The following is a 16,515-nucleotide window of genomic DNA, read 5'->3' on the forward strand; positions in this document are numbered from 1 at the left end:
CCTCAGCTCCGTGGGTGCCAGCAGAGCACCTGGGGAAGGCAAAGCAGGGCCCTTGTCTGCTGGGAAGTTTGGGATCCATCCTAGACCTGGTCGTGGCTGAATGCCACAGCACTCTGACTGCTGCTGCAGCTTCCAGCTGGACCCTGCTGCTTTGAGGGTCTGAGGCCCTGGAGAGGCTGGGCTGGGCTCCTGACAGGCTGGTACTGCTCCTGGGAGCTGAGGACAGGGGAAACAGGGTCCAGGGGTGGAATGAAACCTGTGTGCCTCTTTCTTGGTTCAAGGCTTGAGCTTGTACCTCACCAGATGGGTCAGAGCTGGTAAGAGCTCTGTCCATCCTGTTTGGTGAGTCCCAGGAAGCCCCTCTGGTGTTCAGGGTGAGTTGTGGCTTTGGGCAGTGTGATGACTTGTGACTGCAGTGTCCACCCTTTTAAGTGGGTGACTCAGGAGCTGGGGATCCAGTCCTGGTTGTGCTGGGGCAGATTTTGCTGCGGGCTGAAGCCAAGCAGCGTTGGCCTGCGAGGCATGGCTGGGACCTGATGAGAGCCATCCTGTTCCCCGGCGTCAGCAGCTCCACGCACCAAGCACTCTGCCAACACGCCTCCCTTCCAAAATAAGCTGCTTCTGGCAGCACACAGCCAGGATCTGGCTTCCAGCCCGTCTCTAGAGGGGGCCCGGAGCTGCCTCCCCCAACCTGTGCCTCCTAGCTTCTTCCCACCGTGCCACGCAGCATCCTCCCTCCCTTCTCCCTGGCACCTGGGACTCGTGCCGATTCCACGGGCTTGGATTGCCCCAGTCCCATCCCTGACTTTCTCCTCGCTCTTGGCTTCTTTCCCTGGCTGAGCGGGGCAAGAGGCGGGCGAAGGGGCTGAGCTCTTCTGTGCCTGCAGCAGCTTCCAGGAGCGGGCAGCGGCCCTGCCAGGAAGGATGTTACTCATCCCCTAAACATCCCCTTCCCTGGACGGCAGCCACGGGAGATGCTGCGGCCAGATGCGCCAGCGGCTCAGGGGCCTGAGGTGGCCCCGGCTCGGGGATGTGCTGGGGACACCGATGCCATCGCACCCTCGGGTGGGATGAGGGCAGCCCCTACCCGAGAGCAGCCCACGCCGTGTGGGCCTTTCTCCCTCGGTGTGGCGTGGTCAGGGAGGCGGTGGGTGCCGAGCCGGGACACCCCGGGCGGGGGTGTCCTCCCAGGGAGGGGCTGGCCCGGGGGAGCTGGGGGGGCCCGGCCCGGTGGGGACCGCAGGGACAGGGTCCCGGTTCGGGTCTCCGAGCGACCCCGGGGGCACCGGGCGGGAGCGGGCACTGTCCCGTCCCGCCGGGGCGGCAGGGGGCAGCAGGAGCCCGGCGGAGCCTCCGAGCGGAGCCCCGGTGCCCCGGCCGGAGGAGTCCCCGGTCCCGGCAGCGCCGCCGCCCAAGCTCCGGTGTGGCCCGCGCTGCCCGGCCCGGCCCGTCCTGCCGGGACCAGATGCTCCCTCCAGCCTCTCTTCTCCTCCTTCTCCTGCTCCTCCTCCTCTGATCCCACCAGCGCTGCCTCCCCCACTCCCTTTAATCGACGTTTCCGCTGAAATGTGCCCGGTTCCACGGATTTCTTTGATCTCACTAAGGGAAGAAGGGGGCTATAGAAGAAATTAAATCGGCGCAGAAGGAGGAAAGGCGAGAGGAAAGCACTCTCGGGGGAGGTTGTTAAATGTCTCCTCTTTCTCACCGAAGCACAAAGCAAGAAAGAACCTGTCCTCGCCGGTGCCTGTCCCGGGTCACCTGCGCTTGGCCGGGGATGCCCCTGGGCAGAGCAGGCGCTGCGGTGGCACCGCTGGAGCGCAGGAGCCCCGGCCCCGCTCGAACCGCGCTGGCATGCGGGGAGCTGGCAGCCGAGCCCGGGGAAGCAGCCAGAGGGTACGAGCAGCAGTTTTGTTTTCTGCCGCTTGCCAGGGTCCGCGCAGAGCTGCAGCGCTGCCAGGGACGTGCTCTCGGGAAGCGCTTGGCTGCTGAGCCCCGCGCCCTGCGGGGTGGCTGGCTCTGCCCCACCGGCCCTGGCTCCTGCTCAGGGGCAGCTCTGACCCGTGGCTGCGGGTGTGAGGGATGTTCCTGGCTGAGTCCTTTCCTGCCGCGCTCCTGCCATGGCATTTCTACCGAACCAGAGCTGCTGTGCTAGGCTCCCGTGGCTGCAGGTCCCTCCGGTCACGGCAGGGATCAGGGATCACCCTGCTGTCCCTGCTGCTGGGAGCTGCTGTCTGAGCACACCCAACGTGTGGTGTGAGCCAGGTCGTGCCTGCCAAACCTGCGCCTCTCCCCGGCTCGGGATGCACAGTGTGAGCAGCCGTGCTGATGGATGCGGTGCCAGAGCCCTGGTACCAGGGATGGGATAGAGGGACTGCTGGTGCGGACAGGAGAGATGGCAGTGACGGGACTTTCCTCATCAGTGCTGGAATGGCGTTTCCCTGCCACTGCCAACATGGTGGCCATCCTGCAGCCAGCAGGGACAGCCCAGCCTGTCCCTGGTCCCAAATCCTGAACGGCTGAGGCCTCCCTGAGCACGGCACAGTGTGCGGGGGCTGCTGCAGAGGGGCTGGCAGGGCCCTTCCCTGGGGCAGAAGGGATCAGTGGAATCCTGCCAGGGCCCCTGCTGGGCTCCCTGTTCTCTTCTTCTCTCTTGTTCTCTCCACTCAGCCAGGCCCTCACACATCTTGGCCCCCTCAGCCCGATGCGGTAATGCTGGGAAGCAGAAGGGCAGGGGGGACGGGGTTCCCAGGCCGGGGAGAGAGGTTTAGAGCTGAGATGGTGCCTCAGTCCAGCTCTAAACTGCTTTTTTCTCTTTTTTTCTATTTTAATATTTTGCCTTAACATGACCTTGGCCAAATTATTTCCCCTCTGTTTGAGATTTATGGGCCTCTTCCAGAAATGATCTGTTCTGTCTACGAAAATAGACATCGTGCTGTTATTACATTTTAAAATATAATAAGGGTTGGGAGACTGCTCTTCTGCAGCTCTCCTCAGCAGCCCCCCTCACTCTACAGAGCACAAACCCCACTGGTTGCTGGTGTGAGGCCAAAAGTGTTGCAGTGAGAACAGGGGCATCCCCAGCTCCAGAGTGGGGGAGTCTCTCCCTGTCTGCCCTCAGCACAGCTGGAGTAAAGGGAGAGCTCCCATCTGAGATCACAGCTGCTCTCAGAAAATCCCGGGGCTGCCAGGGAACACACTGGGCAAAATGGGGCTAAATGAGCAGGGCTTCCCACAGTGGGACTAACAGCGGTCCCTGACTCAGTAAAGACAGCAGAACCTGGCTCAAAGCTGGAAAATCCTGCTCCCAGCCCGAGGGGCCAGCACAGCCCATCACCCCCAGGATTGCTGAGTCCTTTGGGCAGGCACAGGGTGGCCCTTGCACAGTCCTGCTCTGTTTCAGTGGGTTTGTTGAGGTTATGATTGTTATTGTTCTTTCCTTCTAGGGGCTGGAGGCAAGTTGCCGTGGCTGAGGAGGGGCTCTGGTTCTCCCAATCCTCACCCTGCCAGCCCTGCTGACAACCGGCGTCAGCGGCCAGCCACGGTCTGTCCCGTGAGCCGAGCCATCGCTGCCTTTGGAAGGCGACAGGACCACGAGGATGGAGCTGTGGAGAGGAGGAAAGGGCTGCTGGGCTGCTCCTGGATTAAGGTTAAAGAGGGGGAGAGGCGGACAGACTTCTCACAGCTGCTGCTCCTCAAATGTTTTATTTCCTGCTCAGTGTAAGCCTGGATTGACCCGCAGCAGCAGAAAATGTCGAGCAACCACCAATCTCCCAGAAAGGAGTAAAACCACCAGAAAATCCACGAGGAAACCCAAAAGGGGTTGTGTGCACCTCGGCCTTGGGGCTGGCAGCACGGGGAGCTCTGGGAGGACGGGGACATGAGCGTCCCTTTCCCAGTTCGAGTATCTGCCCATCCCAAGGGACGTGGGGTGACGGCAGGGAGCTGGGGGCTGTCAGACCCCTTTCCTGGAGCTGAATAACAGAGCTGGCCCAGGAGCCTTTCCCAGGAGCTCAGTCTGGCAGGAGGATGCTGCTGCTCCCCGCCATCACACGGTGCAGGGAATTCCCGGTGAGGCGGGACCTGCAGCCCGGGAAGGGATGTGTGGGTGGCGTCGGGTTCGTTTATTTTCTTAATGAAAAAAACAAAACACAGCAAAGAGGAGGGCGGAACGGGACACGACGACTCGTGCTTACCACCAAAAAACCCCGAAGCCGAGTCGCTGCTGCCTGGGGCAGCGGCTCCGGTGCAGCCTCCGGGCTCCGTTTTGCGGGCAAAGCCGCGGGGCTGGGAGGGGCCGTGCCGGGATCCCGCGTGGGGGGGTAGGAGCGGCACATCCCCGGTCCCCTCCGGTTCCCCCGGCCCCTCAAGGGTTAAACCGCGGCACCGCCCCCTCGTTCTCCGCTCGGCCTCCCTTGATTGACACCCGCGCGCCGGCCGGGCCCGGGCTGGCCAATGGGGAGGCAGCTCCGCGCGCCCCACGTGGGGGCGGCCGCCCTCGGCGCGCTCCCATTGGCTGGCGGCGGGGGCGATTGCCCGCACGGGCCAGGCCCCACGTGGAGCTGGCGCTCGCGCTCGTTCATTGATCGCGCTCCGCAGAGCGGCGGCCGCGCGGGCGGGGCGGGGCGGGGCGGGGCGGGGCGGGGGCTCGGCCCGGCTCGGCTGCACTCGGCTGGACTCGGCTCGGCCCGGCCCAGCCCGGCTCGGCCCGGCTCGGCTCGGTTCTACCGGGCTCGGCTCGGCCCGGCCCGGCCCGCCCCGCCCCGCCACAGGGGCGCGCGCCTGGGGCCGGGGCCGGGTCTGGGACCCGCAGCGCGGTGAGTCCCGTCTTGTTCCGTCCCGTCCCGGCTGGTCCGGTCCGGTTCGGTTCGGCTCGGTGTCCGCCGGCCGGGGTCCAGCCCCGCTTGGGGCTGGGTCGGCGGCGAGGCCGGTCCCGCCCCGCGGCCGTACCTGCGGCGGGCGGCGGCGGGGCCATTGTCTGCGCGGCGCGGGGGGCCGGGGCTGGGCGGGTCCGCGGAGCCCGGAGGGAGCCCCGGGGCCCTCGGTCCCCGCGGGAACGGGGGGCGCGCGGCGCGGGGGGCGCTGCGGGCGGGGCCGGGGCTCCGGGGCTCCGCTGCGGCTCCCGAAGGGCCCCGCGCCCCCGGGCAGCGCCGGGCGGTGACCCCCCGGTTCTTCTCCAGGGCCTGATCCGGAGCTGGGAGCAGTTTCCAGGCCCCGTCCCGAGGCTGCGGCGGGGCCCGCGCGGCCGGAGGGTTCCGGGCCTGTCCGGTGCCAAGGATGTTCCCGCAGAACAGGCCCCCGGTGAGCCCATGCATGGCCCCGTCCCCTCGCAGCAGTGCCTGCGCCCCCAAACCCCAGCTCCCTGCTCGGTGCTAACAGCTGGCTGCTGTTTCTGTGTGTGATGCTCGGGAGCGATGCTGTGGCTCTTCCCAGAGCGGTGCTGAGCCCCAGCTCAGGCTCTGTGAGGTGCTGGGAGCGGGATTCAGTGGGGTGTGACGGTGGGACAGTGATGGGCAGGCAGGGAGCTCAGCTGTGTGGTGGTTGGGTGAGGACAGGACTTGGTCTGTGCCATGCCCAGTGCCAGCCATGGCACGAATCCTCTCTGGCTCAGTGGCCAAACTGATGCTGACAAGGGTGACTTGGTGCCTGGTTGTGACCAGTTTCCTCTCCAATAACTCCTTCTGCATGTGCTGCTCTCCCAGATGTGCCCGTAGCCTCTTCCCCGGGTGCAGGAAACCCCTGGGGGATGTGGCAGCCTTGCTGGGCAGCAGCAGTGACCCTGGAGGTCCCATCTCTGCCTAGGCCCATCTCCAGGCACCCTCTGCTGCCTCGGGAGCCGCTGTTGCTGCCAGTGCCATCCCCAGCACACCCCAGTCCCTCAAGCTGACTTACCCAGAGACCTTGGATCGAATCAAGGAGGAATTTCAGTTCCTGCAGAACCAATACCACAGGTGAGAAACTGCCAGACTTCACATGCCAGCGTGTGAGCTGGGCACTTCACTGGTGCTGACCAGCAACAGGCTTCTCTTGACCAGTCCAGTGTGGCTGGTGGGCTCGTCCCTCCAGAGGTGCCAAGCATCACCTTGGTAGCTTGAAATGACTTTGTTTGAGGGGGAAACTCAGCCTTTGCCTGCCAAAAAACCCAGGAGGAGATGCTTGCTTCCAGCACCCAGCTCCTGGGCTGAGCCAGAACCATCACTTAGACCTGGAGTCCCTCTGATCTGTGAGGCTGCTGTCCAGGATCACCTCCCCTTCCCCACACTGTGCTGGGCAGAGCAAGGTTTGAAATGCAGCTAAGCTTTGCAGCTCACTCCATTTGGGAAGCAGATGCTGGGGAGGGGGTTAAGAGTCCGTGCAAATTGCTCCCTGATGCCCAGATCCCTTTGCCATCCATCTCCTCTTTATCAGCCCCTTCCCACCCTCTTTCAGGTGGTTTTCTTGTGCTGGGAGATGGGATTGAAGCTGAGAGAAGGCTGAAGTGTGTGGTACACTGGGAGGGAGGGCTCATGCTCTGCCAGGCAGGGACATCCTGTCACTTGGAAGGACCAAGGGGGGTTGCTCCTTCTCCTTTTCTCTCCTCTTTATTTTTACAGCTTGAAGTTAGAATGTGAAAAGCTGGCAACAGAAAAAACAGAAATCCAGCGTCATTATGTCATGGTTAGTGAGCTCCACCTGAAAGGAGAAGGGTGGTGTGGGATCTCCTCTGAACCATCAAAGGACATGCAGGGATCCTTTGCCTTCCCCTTGCTTTTGGGTTGTGTGGCCAGGCCCTGAGATTTGGTTCTTGTGGCTGTTACTGTCTGGTTTTCTCCCAAAAAGTGCCATGGTGTTAGAACAGGACTTTCTGCTGCAGCTTGTGGTGGCAAATCTGCTCCTGTGTGGGTTGTCCCCATTCCTGCAGGAGTCCTGGGAGGGCTGTGTCCATCCTGTGGGCTGCAGCCATGCCCCATTCCTGCAGATGTCCTGGGAGGGCTGTGTCCATCCTGTGGGCTGCAGCCATGCCCCATTCCTGCAGATGTCCTGGGAGGGCTGTGTCCATCCTGTGGGCTGCAGCCATGTCCCAGAGAAACCTCTGCTCCTGGGAGAGGTGCTGGGCATCGTGTTGTCCCCATGGCCTGGCCACACCATGACTGTTTGTGTGCCAGCACCACAGAGGACTTTCTGCTTGTGAGTTCCCCTGGTGTCCAGAGCCGTGCTGATGCTGCCTTCTCTCCCTCACAGTACTACGAGATGTCCTATGGCCTGAACATCGAGATGCACAAACAGGTGAGTCTGGGTGGGCTGGGAGCTCTGGCCACCTCCTTGAGCCCCCAGTTTGCCATCTGGGATCTTTAGGGCTGCCCCCACAGACAGCATGGGAAGTTGCTCCCTGCTCTAGCCCAGTGCTTGTGGGAGATGTGTCCCCTTCCCTGTGCTTTGTGTTGCTCTGTGCCATGGCCTTGGCTGCCTCCACACACACGTCTGTGCTCTGGTTTCGGGTTCAGGGTGCCCTACCTGGTCTTGTTGTGTCAGGCAGAGAGTGGTGGTGCAGGATTTGTACTTGCATGGCTGCTCAGCCAGTTGTGAGTGGCCATGGGGTGGCTGTTGTGAAGGCGACTGGCTTCTTCCTCGGGGCAAGGTGGGCTGCAGAGTCACCGGCAGCAGGTTGATGGGCTCTGGCTCTACAGCTTTGCAGCTATCTGCTGCCCGCTGGCTCAGGGGCCAGGGCTGAGGAGCATTCTGAGGAGAAAGAAGGGGTGTGGGGTGTGGGTGCAGGGTGGGCTCTCCAGGGACTCAGGGCTGCGCATTCTCCCTCGCTGCTTCCCCATCCCTCCCTCCCTCCTTCCCTCCCTCCCTTCCTCAACTCCCTCCCTTCCTCCCCTGTGCCGAGCTCCGGGTCACCAGCTGCTCTGAGACAGAAGGTTTCTTCTCATCTATTTTTAAAGAGGCTGCGGAGGAGCCTGGCGAGGCGCTGCCGCCGCCTTCCTGCCCGCCCCGCGCCCGCCGACGCCAACTGTTGCGTGGGTGCCCGCCCGGGTGGGCACCGTGGCGGTGCTGGCCCCTGGCCCCAGCTCAGGGCAGGTTATCAGCCCCTCCTGCCCGCTGGGAGGGTGTTGTGCCACTTTGGGGTGCCCTCCTTGTCCCGGCATCCCTGCTGAGGCTGAGGTGTGAAGCTGCCCTTGTGAGGGACCATGCCAAGGGTCCGCCCGGCCCGGAGCCTCTCCCTGGAGGGCTGCGAGCTCCTCTCCTCTGGCTGCTGGTTCTCTCCCAGCCTTCTCAGGCTCGTGTTTTCTGCCAGCCCCAGGTGCCGCTGGCTGCCGGCCAGTGAGCTGTCGGCACTTTTAACAAGGGCCCGTAAGTCTGCTCTGACAGCCAGCGGCCATTGTGTGAGGAGCGGGAACTGCCGGCGCAGGAGCCGCGGGTTATCGCTGCCCTGGGGGGGATTGGGTCGCTCTCTCCTCCCCTTCCCCCAAATCCTGCGCTGCTCACAGGCACAGGCAGGTCCTGAGCCCCCGATGGGCACGGACAGAGGCTGGGCAGTGCCTCGGTGTGCTGTGGGCTCTGTCCTTGCTGTGCCCCAGGTGCTCCCCAGGTGCTCAGCAGCGCTGGCAGCAGCAAGGGCCAAGGCGTGGGGTTCTGCTCTGGGTTTGTTTGGAGGGAAATGGGGCTGAGGGCTGGCTGTGGTGGTGCAGCTCTCCAGGCAGCCACAAGCTTGGCAGGAGAGGATCAAGACAGCAAAGAGCAGGAGACGTTAATTTTTTTTTATTGTTGCTTTGTTTTTGGCATGGAAGGGGCTTGTAGCTTTCTATAAAACCACCTCCCCGAATCTGCCTGGCCTTGGACTTGCTCACAGCGAGCCAGAGGGGAGGCGACGGTGCTGGTGGCTGGGGGGGCTGCAAACAGCGTGATCATTTTTCATGCTGAGAGCGTTAAAGTGCCAGTAAATTGCACATTAACGAGTGCGAGTGAATTGGAGGCAGCTCTCCCCAAGGAGCTGCTGCCCATCAGTGCATTAGGGAAGAGAATCCATCACTGCCGGCCCCGGGAGACAGCTAAATCCTTCCCAGAACTGCCGGCTGCCAAATCTCCTTGCTCCCCCCTCTTCCTTTCTTTTCTTTCTCTTTTTTCCTGCATCAGAAGGGGAAGTGAGGGCAGGTGCCAGATTGTTTCTGTGCTCTAGGGCTGGCAAGAGCAGGTCGGCAGCTGCTCTGGAGGGCAGCATAGAGTGTCCCTGGGTCTGTGTCCCCACAGCAGCCAGGCAGTGCTGTGGCCCCTCACCCTGGCACTTCAGCACCAGCTGGGCGTGGGAGATGTGTCCAAGGTCCTGGCAGGGACATCCAGGGGTCAGTTCTGTCCCTGGGGCCTTTCAGCCTTTGGTCTCCTCTGGGGGCTGATAAGGGGGTCTGGGTTCAACCCCCTCCTCTCAGCCCTGTGCTGGCTCCACAGTGTTTTTTCATCCTCCCCACCAGGGTGGACAGGGAGCTCCTCGGGGCTTGAGACAGCATCTCACCTGGTCTGCTGTGCCCAGGACATCCCCTGCCCATCCAAGAGCAGAGGGATCCCTCCCCCACTTGGATTTAGTTTGATCTCTGTCCCCTCTCCGGTGCTGGGGACAAGTCCCCAGCTCTGCGTGGGTGTCTCCTCGGCCATCAGCCGATCCTGTCCCCGCAGCCTTTGGGACTTCTTGCCGGGGTTGTGTCTGTGAGGCCGGGGGTGGCTGAATGTTGGTGTGCTCCTCTTGCCCGAGCTGTGCGGGGTGGGGCCGGTGGGGGCCCTGGAAGCTGGCAGGGGGGTGCCACGGGAACATGGCACGGCACAGCACGATGCTGCTCTCCCTCCCCACGCTCTGCGCTCTTGATTGCCAGTGGCACTCGAGTGTTGCAGAAAAACAGCAGCTGGAAGGAGAGCACCTCTCCAGGGCTTCCTGTGGGCTGGGAGGGCGGCAAGCAGTGGGCGTGGAGCCGGCAGGAGGCTGCGAGGAGGGCAGGGGGAGCCTGCAGGGGCCATGGCTACTGGGCTGGGGGCTTGCTTGGGGGTGGCCTTAGTGGCATGGGCCAGGAGGCTTCATGTCCCTGGCAGGGAGGAGCTGGAAGCCGTCCCATGTTCTCAGGGTGGGGATGGAGGATGCTGGATTTTGAAAGGGGTGTTGTTAGGAACAGGAATTGTCCCCCCAGGGTGTTCCTGCTCTGTAGTGCTGAGCAGCAGCCTTTGGGGCTGAGTGTCAGTGCCCTGAGACTGCCCGGGCCGAGCACCCGTGGTGAGAGGGTTCTCCTGGCAGCATCGGGGCCCCTCAATGTGGGGTCTGTGACCTCTGCTCTGCCCCTTGCCCTGATGGGTTCTGTCTCTCTTCCCCCACCAGACGGAGATTGCCAAGCGGCTCAATGTGATCTGCGCCCAGCTCATCCCGTTCCTGTCTCAGGAGGTGGGTGAGCCCTCGGGCCCCAGCCGGGTGTGCAGAGCTCCTTTGGGGCCCAGGGAAAGAAAGGAGCCTGCCCAGCCCCACTCTTGTCTCCCCACAGCACCAGCAGCAGGTGGTCCAGGCTGTGGAGCGAGCGAAGCAGGTGACTATGACCGACCTGAACGCGGCCATCGGGGTACGTCAACCCTCTGCCCTTCCCGCCACTCCAGGGCCAGGGCTGAGGGGTTCTGTCGTGATGGCACCTCCTGGGCTCCTGCCATCCCTGGGCTGAGCCCCCTCCAGCCCCTGGCTGCAGCCCCTGCCCCTCATACCTTCTCCCACTCTGGCTGAATTGAGGAGAGGAGCGGGGCAATCCAGGCTGGGTTGGGGGCTGCCTGCAGGACTCGGGGTGCAGGAGACAGGTCTGGGGGTGGGGATTGTGCCTGGCACATGTCCCTGTGTCCTGACACCCTGTGGCCTGAGTGGAGGGGGATCACCACCATCCCCAGTCTATTCCCTCCACACTGCAGAGGGTCCCACATTCAGCCCACTGTGGGAGGGGTCGGTGGGAGGGACGTGGTGGCCCCCATAACATTACTGGGGGCACCCTGGGTGCATGCCCTGCCCCTCCACATCCAGACCCTGTTGCTGACTGACCCAGGGCTGCCTCTTGCCCCTCACTTGCCCAGCAGCTGTGCTGGCACAGCCCTTCGACTCTGCTCTCTCCTCTCCTCTCCAGCACCAGCTCCAGACCCAGCACCTCTCCCACCATGCTCCCCCCATCCCACTGACCCCCCACCCCTCTGGAATGCAGCCCACTGGCCTCGCTGGCATCAGCAGTGCCTCAGGGCTGCTGGCACTCTCGGGGGCTCTGGGGGCCCAGGCCCAGCTCCTCGCCAAGGATGACCGAGGAGTCCATGACACAGAGCCCAGGGGTGAGTGTGGGGGGAGCAGAGCTTGGGGTGGCTGGGCTGGAGTGAACCTGGGAGCAGGTGGTGCTGGGCCCTGAGGCTCCCTCTGCTCCCCATGCCCTTCTTACCTGGACACTTCCCTGGAGTGGGGGCTAGGGCTGGGTGGGGGCCACAGGGTTGCCAGCTGGACTGGAGGGGCAGAGAGGGCTTGAAGCTACAAGGAGTTTGGGTGGGGAGCATCCTCCACTGACCAGCACCCTCGTGGGAGGGTGGTGAGATGGGCTGGGGAGGGGGCTCATACCTGGGGGGGCCTAGGACCACCCTGCTGCTGTTGTGCTGCTCTGGCCCTGCTGTGAACCGTGGGTGAAGTGGGTGACTTTTCTGGGGGACTCTTGGTGGTGACACAACGTGTCCCCCTTTCCCTCCTCCTCCTCCTCCTCCTGCTGCTCCTCTGCGTTGCCACAGCAACAGACCGAGACCCCGGCCCCGTAAGTGCCTTTTTCTTCTCTTGCACCGTTCTGTGCTGGCACCGGCTGTGGTCAGGACACAGGGCTGGGCTGGGGCTCTCCATGCTCCTGGAGTCAGCTCTGCCTTGGTGCTGCCTGTCCCAGGAGCTGGGCAGAGCATCCCCAGCCACTGACACTGCATCCTCTCATCCCAGAGCTCCCTGGCACTGTCAAACGGGGAGCGTGCACGAGCCATCGCTGAGTACCTGAGCAGCAGCAAGAAGAGGAAGGTGGAGGAGAAGGACTTTGTTACAGACTATGTGAGCTCAGGGCTGGGGGGCTTGGGGGACCCCATTCTCTCCTGTGGGGTGATGAATGGAGCTGCCTGTGCCTCTGGCACAGCTCCAGGCAGGAGTGAGGGTGGCTGCAGCCCCTCTGGCTCCAACTGTGCTCAACATTTCAGGGCAGTGATGCAGACAAAAGTGAAGACAACTTGGTGGTGGATGAGGTCAGTGTGCTGGGACACTGGGAGGGGTCTGGGGTCAGTGTGTGCTGTCCATCCCCTGTGTGTACTGATGCCCTCCTGGTGTCACAGGCAGGAGTCAGTGGGAGTTGTGCTCCCTGACCCTCGCCAGCAGTAGCAGTGAGCCCCAGGATCCAGGCTGGCAGCCTGGCCCTTGCTTGAGCTGCCAGCTCCCCATAACCTGGGACATCTCTGCTCTCCTGCCTTCTCTTCTCCCTGCTGATTTCCCTCTTCCCCCAGGACCCCTCTTCCCCGCACAGTGTCCACTCCTACTCATCCCGGGAGAATGGTGTGGAGAAGGTCCCACTGGGCAGGAAGGAGGCCATGCCCCTCAGTCCCACCTCCATGGCCTCCTCCAGCAGCACGTCCCCATCTCGGAGCAAGGATGTGCCCACGGTATGTGTGACTCACCTGGGGCCTGTGCTTGTGTCCTTGTGGCCTGGACTCTGCTGACATAGTGACAAGACATGTCTTCCACTTCCAAACCCATGGGGCAAAGTGCTGGAGGGACAGGGAGCTCCTGCTCCATTAGATCTCAGCTGAAATCCCCTCCCACAGACCCTTCACCACCATCTGGGCTGGGCTGGCATTGAGGGGGAGCTCACAGGGACCCCCTGGCAGAGGTGTGGTGCAGTTGCCACCTCCCCATTCTGTTCCTAGCAGGTGGAGAAGGCAGGGACGCCCAGCCTGAAGTCCAGCACCCCCACCTCCCAGGGTGACACCCTCCCAGGCTCCAGCAGTGCCCAGCAGTTCCGCCCCGCCGCTGCCAAGGTCCCTGTGGACCCTCTGGGTGAGCTTGGCCCCGCTGGGGCCTGGGTGGGTCCCCAAGCTCTGTCAACAGAGCCCCATCCCTTCACTCTGCCTCTCCCCCACCAGCCCTGGGCCTGAGGAATCCTCTGGGAGTGCAGAGCCCCTACTCGGCCGCCTTTGGCTTGGCTCACCCTGCGGTCAATGGGGACGTGGCCGGGACAGGCGCCTACGCCAGCCTGCACCTCATGTCCCCACAGCTCAATGGGGCTGCGGCCGCCGTGGGAGCTGGGGGCTACGGGCGCTCGCCCCTGGTGAGTGACCTTGTCCCCTGGGGCTGTGGGGCCACAGAGTGTGAGCTACTCTCACCCACTGTCCCCTCCAGGTGGGCTACGACCCGCACCCCCACATGCGCGTCCCAGGGCTGGTGACCGGAATGCAAGTGGGGACCTCGGGGAAGCCGTAAGTGGGGCCGGGCTGGGCAGGGCGTGGGCTGGCTTGTGGGGCTGGAGCTGGGCTGTGTGGACAGGCTGGGGGCAGCAGGGATGGGGAGCACAGCCTGGGGGAAACCTGGGCTGTGGCTGTGTGCCTAGCTGGCATCACCAGGTGTGTTCTGCTCATGGCTCTGACTCCAAACCCTGCTGGGACCCGCATGGCACCGGCCTCTGTCCACGCAGGATTCTGCTGTGCTTCTCACTGCTCTGCTCCCTTCCAGGGCCTACTCCTTCCACGTCAGTGCTGACGGGCAGATGCAGCCGGTGCCTTTCCCCCCCGACGCCCTCATCGGCTCCGGCATCCCCCGGCACGCGCGGCAGCTGCACACCCTGACCCACGGCGAGGTGGTCTGTGCTGTCACCATCAGCAACTCCACACGCCACGTCTACACCGGGGGCAAGGGCTGTGTCAAGGTGTGGGACGTGGGGCAGCCAGGCACCAAGACGGCCGTGGCTCAGCTGGACTGCCTGGTGAGGAGGAGGAGGAGCAGAAAAGCCTTTGGGGTGGGGCTGGCAAGGGGAATGTGTCCCTGTTTCAGTGGAGGGGACAGAGGGGCCTTTCCCATCTGCAGTGAGAGAAGGAGATGTGTCTCCTGCAAGCCCCATGTGCTCATCATCTCCTTCTTGCCTTGCCCTGTTGCCTGTCCCCCCCACCCCGTTCAGAACCGTGACAACTACATCCGTTCCTGCAAGCTGCTCCCCGACGGCCGCAGCCTGATCGTGGGGGGGGAGGCCAGCACCCTGTCCATCTGGGACCTGGCAGCCCCCACGCCCCGCATCAAGGCTGAGCTCACCTCCTCTGCCCCTGCCTGCTACGCCCTGGCCATCAGCCCTGATGCCAAAGTCTGCTTCTCCTGCTGCAGCGACGGCAACATCGTGGTGTGGGACCTGCAGAACCAGACACTGGTCAGGTGAGTCTGGGGCAGGGGGGAGCAGGGGCAGGACTGCTGGGGGCTCCTCAGGCCAGGGACCACTCAGTCCCCTGCAGCATGTCCCTGCCCCTCCCTGTGTCTCACCCTGGCCATGTGACAGTGCCTGTCCTTGAAGCTCCTCATTGCTGAGTGCTGCCCTGCCCACACTCCCTGCTGCAGGTGCTGGCTGCCCTGACAGCTGTGCCCTTGCCCTCTCCATCCCCCTCTTTCCCAGGCAGTTTCAAGGCCACACAGACGGTGCCAGCTGCATTGACATCTCCAACGATGGCACCAAGCTGTGGACAGGAGGGCTGGACAACACCGTGCGCTGCTGGGACCTGCGGGAGGGGCGGCAGCTGCAGCAGCACGACTTCAGCTCCCAGGTAGGGCTGCAGCCCTCTGGCAGCACCACGGGGCCAGGTGGGACCTGCTGGGCCACTGTGTGAGCCTGTGTGTCCCCTCAGATCTTCTCCCTGGGCTACTGCCCCATGGGAGAGTGGCTGGCGGTGGGGATGGAGAGCAGCAACGTGGAGATCCTGCACGTCACCAAACCCGACAAGTACCAGCTGCACCTCCACGAGAGCTGTGTCCTCTCTCTCAAATTCGCCTCCTGCGGTAGGCACACCTCTCCTGGCCCCCCTTGCTCTGGAGCCTCATTGATGCCACCTCTACTTCTGTCCCCGTGTCACAGAGCTCATTGCACTGGGGCAAGCATTTGTTTCGGTAGCCAGCTCTGTCCCTGGTGGGTGACAGTCAGAGGAGTGGTATCCATCCCTCTTGGAGCAGTGCTGGCTGCTGGAGCCAAACTGTCCTTTGTGTTCCCTTGGCTCATGGTTGGCAGAGATATGGCTGCCTCTCTTTGTTTCACAGCCTGGGGAGGATCTGCTGCTGGGATCCAGCTGCTGGGTCTGGTTTGGTGACATGAGGCTGCTTTGTCCCTCCATAGGGAAATGGTTTGTGAGCACAGGGAAGGACAACCTGCTCAACGCCTGGCGGACACCCTATGGAGCCAGCATCTTCCAGGTGGGCAGCCAGCAGGGTTGGGGGTTCCTGGGGGTGAGGCTGCTCAGTACAGCCCAGCTCTAATTGTGTGTCACCTAAACTTGTCCCTGCAGCCTCCCCAAGGAGGGGGGGTTGGGACCTTGCTCTGGGGCTGCCTCTTGTGCTTACCCCTGTTCTCTCCAGTCGAAGGAAACCTCCTCCGTCCTCAGCTGCGACATCTCCACGGATGATCAGTTCATCGTGACCGGCTCAGGGGACAAGAAAGCGACAGTTTACGAGATCATTTACTGAGCCAGGTGCCAACTGTGGGACAGGCAGGTGTCCACGTGGATGGACAGGTGGACTCTACCTGCCCTGCTGCTGACTTCCCAAAGAACATGCAGCCATGGCTGTGGCATCCCAGCTGGAGGAGAGCGGAGAGGGGTGGAGGTGGCCCTGGGACCGTGGCCAGGCATCGTGCAGGCTGCTGCTCGGGGTGGATTTCCTGGGGACTTTCTCCTTGTTTTGTTTTTTGTGGGTTTCTTTCTAAATCTAGACTGTGGGAGTTGGAGATGGGAGTGGGGGGGGAGGTCTGGCATTGTTAGGGGTTTTGTTTGGGTGCTTTTTTATTTTTGTTTTTAACTTTTTGTTGTTGGGTTTTTATTTGTTTAAGGCTCTGGGCCTGCCAGAGTGGATGGGTTCTGGCCTTACTTCCCTCTGTGCCTCCCAGGGTGTATTTAATAATAAAAACAAACAAAAAAAAAGGCAGCTGTGCCTAGTCCTGGGTGGTAGCCTCGATGCTCTGTGGGGGTGGGATGGAGCCAGGTGAGAAGAGGTGAGACCATGGCAGGAGCCTTGTCCCTTTTGGTCACAAGGTGCTGCTCCTTTCTGTGCTGAGGTGGGTCAGAGGCAGCTCCTCTGTGGGCAGAGCCCATCCCTGGCCCTGGCAGGGGTGGGGAGCAGGAGCCAGGAGTGGCAGTGTGGGCACAGAGCAGAGCTCGGTGGTGGCTTTGCGGTGTCGCCGGTGGAGCAGCCTCGGGCTCCGCGGGCTGTGCTGGAGGAAGTGGTTTGGGAAGGAAATGAGATGTGAGCACTCAGCACTCGCCTTATCAGTCTGGCCGCCTACC

At 62.9% G+C, this 16,515-nt stretch overlaps 2 protein-coding genes across 7 annotated transcripts; one reads left to right on the top strand and one right to left on the bottom strand.

Annotated features, from left to right (window-relative positions):
* Positions 1–1,000: 1,000 nt before the first annotated feature.
* On the bottom strand, positions 1,001–4,580 carry LOC117008256 (collagen alpha-1(III) chain-like). Its single transcript, XM_033081936.1, has 4 exons — positions 4,480–4,580; positions 3,500–3,602; positions 2,613–2,712; positions 1,001–1,599 (listed from the first exon to the last, which is right to left on the bottom strand). Exons 1-4 carry the CDS (start codon positions 4,578–4,580, stop codon positions 1,001–1,003), a joined length of 903 nt encoding a protein of 300 aa, XP_032937827.1.
* Positions 4,581–4,782: 202 nt separating this feature from the next.
* On the top strand, positions 4,783–16,166 carry LOC117008322 (transducin-like enhancer protein 1). 6 transcript variants are annotated; one of them, XR_004420301.1, is made up of 21 exons: positions 4,783–4,814; positions 5,178–5,298; positions 5,800–5,948; positions 6,591–6,654; positions 7,219–7,263; positions 10,337–10,399; positions 10,497–10,571; positions 11,115–11,310; positions 11,752–11,774; positions 11,948–12,052; positions 12,196–12,240; positions 12,496–12,651; positions 12,916–13,045; positions 13,132–13,316; positions 13,388–13,464; positions 13,718–13,967; positions 14,160–14,407; positions 14,647–14,790; positions 14,872–15,022; positions 15,354–15,430; positions 15,593–15,679. XR_004420301.1 is itself a non-coding variant. In XM_033082073.1 (21 exons), the coding sequence occupies exons 2-21, from the start codon at positions 5,275–5,277 to the stop codon at positions 15,698–15,700; spliced, it is 2,319 nt and encodes a 772-aa protein (XP_032937964.1). In that variant the 5' UTR covers positions 4,785–4,814; positions 5,178–5,274; the 3' UTR covers positions 15,701–16,166. The 6 variants fall into 6 exon arrangements, 5 of the variants coding, with proteins under 5 accessions (XP_032937964.1, XP_032937965.1, XP_032937967.1 ...); XM_033082073.1 differs by having other exon boundaries at positions 4,785–4,814; positions 14,643–14,790; positions 15,593–16,166; XM_033082074.1 differs by having other exon boundaries at positions 4,785–4,814; positions 12,919–13,045; positions 14,643–14,790; positions 15,593–16,166.
* The last annotated feature ends 349 nt before the right edge of the window (positions 16,167–16,515 follow it).

Source organism: Catharus ustulatus, chromosome 29 (assembly GCF_009819885.2).
Source record: "Catharus ustulatus isolate bCatUst1 chromosome 29, bCatUst1.pri.v2, whole genome shotgun sequence".
Lineage (NCBI taxonomy): Eukaryota > Metazoa > Chordata > Aves > Passeriformes > Turdidae > Catharus > Catharus ustulatus.

Excerpts from the sequence above, each read along its gene's own strand:
- LOC117008322 (XM_033082073.1), top strand. The coding sequence starts at position 5,275 with ATGTTCCCGCAGAACAGGCCCCCG. Across the intron at positions 11,775-11,947 it reads CAGACCGAGACCCCGGCCCC|AGCTCCCTGGCACTGTCAAA; the intron begins GTAAGTGCCTTT and ends CTCTCATCCCAG. Across the intron at positions 13,317-13,387 it reads GCTACGGGCGCTCGCCCCTG|GTGGGCTACGACCCGCACCC; the intron begins GTGAGTGACCTT and ends TGTCCCCTCCAG.
- LOC117008256 (XM_033081936.1), bottom strand. The coding sequence starts at position 4,580 with ATGAACGAGCGCGAGCGCCAGCTCCACGTGGGGCCTGGCCCGTGCGGG. Across the intron at positions 2,713-3,499 it reads TTGTCAGCAGGGCTGGCAGG|CATTACCGCATCGGGCTGAG; the intron begins GTGAGGATTGGG and ends TCTGCTTCCCAG. Across the intron at positions 1,600-2,612 it reads GGAGCCCAGCAGGGGCCCTG|TGAGATCAAAGAAATCCGTG; the intron begins GCAGGATTCCAC and ends TTCTTCCCTTAG.